General features: G+C 65.5%; 2 protein-coding genes across 2 annotated transcripts; both read right to left on the bottom strand.

Moving 5' to 3' along the window:
• Positions 1-56: 56 nt before the first annotated feature.
• On the bottom strand, positions 57-350 carry MNEG_5487 (hypothetical protein; the record flags this gene model as incomplete). Its single annotated transcript, XM_014046039.1, has 1 exon — positions 57-350. A coding segment is annotated over one exon (294 nt), but the record flags the coding sequence as incomplete, so codon positions are not given.
• A 904-nt stretch (positions 351-1254) lies between these two features.
• On the bottom strand, positions 1255-4225 carry MNEG_5486 (hypothetical protein; the record flags this gene model as incomplete). Its single annotated transcript, XM_014046038.1, has 7 exons — positions 1255-1356; positions 1678-1896; positions 2306-2493; positions 2921-3080; positions 3371-3517; positions 3796-3953; positions 4159-4225. The coding sequence occupies 7 exons, from the start codon at positions 4223-4225 to the stop codon at positions 1255-1257; spliced, it is 1041 nt and encodes a 346-aa protein (XP_013901492.1).
• Between the last annotated feature and the right edge of the window lie 513 nt (positions 4226-4738).

Below are 4738 nucleotides of genomic sequence, written 5' to 3'. Positions count from 1 at the left end.
GGCCGCGCGCTGCCGGCCGCGCCGCCGCCGCCGCCGCCGCAGGGCGCCTCGATGACGGCGGCGCGCGCGGCCTCCTCGGCCGCGGTGAGCGCCTGGGAGCAGAGCAGCGTCAGCAGCGCGCGGCGGCTGTTGCCTGCCCCGACGGGCCACAGCTCGCGCAGCACGCGCTCAATGCTCTCCGCGACGACGCAGGCGCAGGGTATGCGGCCGGTGCCGGGCGCAGCGAAAGGCGCGACAGCGGCGGCAAGGAGGTCGCGCGCGCGCGGCGAGTCGGCGCCCTCGGGCGCGACGGGCAGCGAGAGCGTGGCCAGCAGCTGTCGGCACGCGCGAGAGAGCGCGTCGACTGGCATTGTAATGCGCGTCGTGGCTTCACGAGGGCCGCGGGGAACATACGGCTGGGAGCATCCGTCAGATCTATCGTAGTCTAGGCCGACAGGCCTTGGAGATACGACAAAGACTCATCAAAGCATCCATAATATTGTATGAGCTGGCGCCATCTACTCAATCGATGGTTTCGCACTTCCGGAACCAACTTCCCAAACCGACATCCTCGTCAGCCGCTGCTATAAGGTCTATGACAGCATGCGTGCAAACTTGCTTGGCTGTACGACACACGCAGAGCTCTTGGACGCCGGGACTCTTGGCATACCAGCGAAACTGTTTGTCAACTGTCCTGTCACGGCCGTCGGCGGCTTTTGTCAGCTTTGGGTGCAGGCACAGGTGCCTTTCCAGGCGCGTCTCTTGACAATTGACACCCCGTAGATTTTGAGGCTGGCTGCAACGCTCTGAGCGGCTGCCTGCTGGAAGGCCCTTGGCCTTGGCTAGGCCCCTTGACGCGCGGTATGCCCAGCCGAACACCTGGTACAGCTGCGCTTCGGCCCAAGCCAGAAAGGCGGTATGGCCATTCCGGAATGTACGACGGACGGTGAACATCAGGCAATTACGAGTGAGCGATAGATTTGGAATATGCCAGCACCAGCTAGCAGAGCGCTGCCGTCGTGGCTCCGCAGCAGCACCGGCAAAGGGAAAAGGAGCGGATGACAAAATTGAGCTGCAGCAACACCCTCTGGAGTCCAACATGCAGTGCAGAGAGTTTGAGCGGACGGACTGGCTGGCGCAAAATTGTCCGGCAATGCGCCCAAACGCTCACGCAGCCAGTTGGGATCATTCCAGCAGACGGCAAAACGCAACCAGCCAACCCCAGCCGACCGACAGTGCCGCTGCCAGTCCAATCAAGCCCAAGAGCGCCTTTGATTAACGGCCGCTCACAAACAGCTGCCTGCGCCGGCCCTGGCCGGGCTGGCCCGCGCACAGCATGGTGCGGCGCTGCGACAGGACGTCCAGCCCCAGCAGCACCTGCGGCGGCGTTTCGCGGTGTCGCAGCACGGAGGATCGTGAGGGAGTTTGCCAGGCGAGCAAGGGCGGCGTGCGGATGCAGGAATGCCTCCAGAGTGAGCGGCTGCGGCGCCACGGGCAGACGAGGTGTTCTGGATACTTCGTTGGAGACTTTGGCGCCGCGCGCCGCCGCGCGCTCCGTCCTCGCGGCTGCCCCTGCAGTCATCCAGCCGGCACGGCTGCACCCGGCCCCCCACTTTCCCTCCAAAACACCCCCAACAAGACGGACCCCATGCACCTCGTCAAAACACACAAAAATCCCCCAAAAGAGCCTCCGCGCACCGCGGGCCCGGTGAAGGGCGTGCGCCCGCTAGGGTCCCCCAGCAGCTGCCCAAACACGGGTAGGTCCCCGACCGCCGCGTCCACCTTGCCCCACGGCCGCCACGCCGCGGGTGGGGCCTCGAACGTGAGCGCGCCGGTGCGGGGGTCCTTGGAGGCGTCGCCCTTGTAGGTCAGCTGCAGGGGGTGCGTGGGGTAGGGGGCTGGGCGCCCGTCGACGCCCTGGGGCCGCATGAGGGGGGGAAGGGCATGAGGGAAGACATGCGTCATGGGGGGGGTGAGGAGGGGCTGGTGTGTGCACGAGGTGCGTGGGGAAGGGCAGGAGGAGGCAGGGCGTCGCCAAGGGAAGCAAGAGGAGCCTGGGGATCGGCAACCTCCGATAGACTATCATGGAATTGGGCGGGTGACAAGTACATCGGGAGCGCGGCTGTCTGTGCCCACTTGCAAAGACTGTCTCGCGCTGATGACGGTTGCATTCTGGAGGGGCTGCAACAGGCGTCTTGCTCCTTGGAGTTTCAGCACCCCCCGATCCCAATCCCTGCTGATGCAGCTCTCCCCCAAAATGCAGATTTGCAGGCAGAAACGTTCACACTGCAACTCAAGCATACACTGAAACAGCGCCCGCACCCACCACGCTGAATATCTGTGGGCCCCGCTGGTAGGCCTTGTCCCCCCTCGGCGGCAGTCCGGCCAGTCCGGCCGCCGCCCAGTTGATGGCGCTGAAGGAGGCGCCGCAGTCCAGGATGGCGGTGAAGGGCTGGGGGGAGGGGGCGCCCGGGGAGGTGGCGCGGATGCCCAGTAGGCCTGACTCATTGAGAACTGCAGGGGAGAGTGGGCACAGGGGGTGCGGCTGCTGGAGTTTTGGTGGGGTGCAGCGACAAGGGTGCCAAGGTGGTGGTAGGTGAGGGATGCATGGACATGCACAGATTGGGTGGCGCATGCAAGCAGCGATGGAAGGGCCGCAGATGGACTGGGTGCAACCGCTGATGGGTCCGAGCAGAACACGATGGGCCAAATGTTCGCTGGAGGGATGAGGCGCGTCCGCCCATTTGACGGGCGGCTGACAGGTTCAGGGCACATTGCGCAGCTACTGCTGGCTAAAGGGGGAAGCCTGCGCTGGCGGCGAGAGCGCGGGCGGCCGGCAGCCTCCTACTGGCTGGGCGGCAGCCGGGTCGCGCCCCTCCCACCCCAACCCCTGCCGTCCTGCGCAACCGACCCCGCCCCTCGCCACCTCAGCGCTACCCACCCGCCGCGGGTATCTCCACCAGGCCCGCCGCCTGGGCCACGGCCACGCCCTCTCCTGGCTTGTACAGCCGCAGCCGCCCCGCTGGAAAGTCGAAGTCGGCGTCAAACAGCGAGAGCATCTCCATGCCCAGCATGCCCTCCACGGGGTCGTGTGCGGGGTCCTGGCGTGAACGAGTGTGAGTGCGCGTGCGTGCAAGTTTGCGTGCAGGTATGCATGCAAGTGCGTTCAGTGTGAAACTGGTTGGTGGTGGCGAGAGAGCGGCGTTGTGGGATTCCACGACATGTGCAAGTGCGCGTGCACGCATGCGTTCGCAGGTGCGAGGTGGTTGATGGTTTTGCGTGGCAATGCTGACAGGCGGCTGCGGCAGAGACATCGCACGTCTCGCCACAGAACTCAGAAACAGCGGGGCTGCCGGCGCCCTCGCTGGAGGTGGCGCTGATTCACACGCACCAGGTGCTCCTGAGGGAATGACGTCACCACCGCGTTGAGCGGCGGCAGCGGCAGGCTGCGGCCGCCCGTGTAGGGAAAGTCGCCGCAGCACAGGGCAGCGCCCTCCAGTTCAACCAGCTGGCCGGCCGACACCGAGCCGCCCGCGCCCTGCAGGGCAGGGGGCCCAAGCCGCAGCGGCGGCGGCGGCGGCGGCGACGGGCGCAGGAGACGGTTAGGGGGATGATCCGCAGCCGCAGCTTCGTGGCTGTTTCATTCTGCTGATCAGACGGCAGGCTGTACAGGTTCCCTGACTTTTTATTGATACTCACCTTTCCCCACCCATACTTAACCCCTCCTTTGCATATCACCATCCATGCCCCGCACACATATGCTTCAAACCCTACCAATCCACGGCCGCCCGCGCGCGCCCGCCGTCCCGCACCCACCAGCCCCGATATGCGCGTGTTGCCGCCCTTTATGCCCAAAGCCTGCTGCAGGTGCGGCGTGATGAGCTCAGCCGTGAGGCCGCTGTCCACCATGAAGTCAAAGGGGCCCTGCCCCTTGATGGTCAGCTGAGTCAGCAGGTAGTCACGCCCCACGCCGCCTGGGGGTTGTGGAGGCGGTTCGGCGAAGAGATGCGGGGCGTGCGAGCAAGTCGGGCGTGGGAGGAGAGCACAAAGTAAATGGCAGTGCGAGTAGGGGAGCTCTGAAGCGGCGGCACTCCAGGGCGCGCCCGCCGATTGCAGGCGGCGCACGCCAGCCAGCAGCGGACGGCAGGCAGGGCAGGATGGGGTGCCCGGCAAGCGAACCTTTCGGCAGCTTCAAGCGCCTCATGGGGAGGTCGGCCAGCGCCTTGACGGCCACTGCAATCGGCATGTTGAATGGGCGCGCATGGCTGGCTGGATAGAGGGTGCCGGGCGCGCGGTGCTCGCAGCTGCAGGCATGCTGTGCGGACGAGATGGAGGTGGCGATCAAGCAGTTAGAGGCGCCAAAGGGGATTGGCCGGCGCCGCACCATCACTGGAGACGAATGCTTTGCTGGGACGTGCCGAAATCAAAAACGGCAGGGCCGGCAGAGCAAGCGCGGCTCTCCGCGACATGGCGATCTCAGGGCGCATTGCAGGCTTCATCGTGGCTGCCGGATCTTGATGTAATGTCACAAAGTGTATGAAAACTGGGACATGTGTAGCCACTGGCGCCACTGTTGGGCACTGTTGTCACTCGGTGATGCTCCGCTGACTCACACTCACCGGCACCTTGACTTTCCCGTGTGCTGCTGCGCGCCGCCAGCAGCGGCTGCCCTGCAGCGCTGTGCTGTGGCGGTGTGCTGCCTGCTGTGGCTGTGTGCTCCTGCAGCCACCAGCCTGTGTGTTACAGAGCTATCTTGACC

The sequence above is a fragment of the Monoraphidium neglectum genome (genome assembly GCF_000611645.1).
Source record: "Monoraphidium neglectum strain SAG 48.87 unplaced genomic scaffold scaffold00821, whole genome shotgun sequence".
NCBI lineage: Eukaryota > Viridiplantae > Chlorophyta > Chlorophyceae > Sphaeropleales > Selenastraceae > Monoraphidium > Monoraphidium neglectum.
This window is presented reverse-complemented; position numbering and strand designations above follow the sequence as displayed.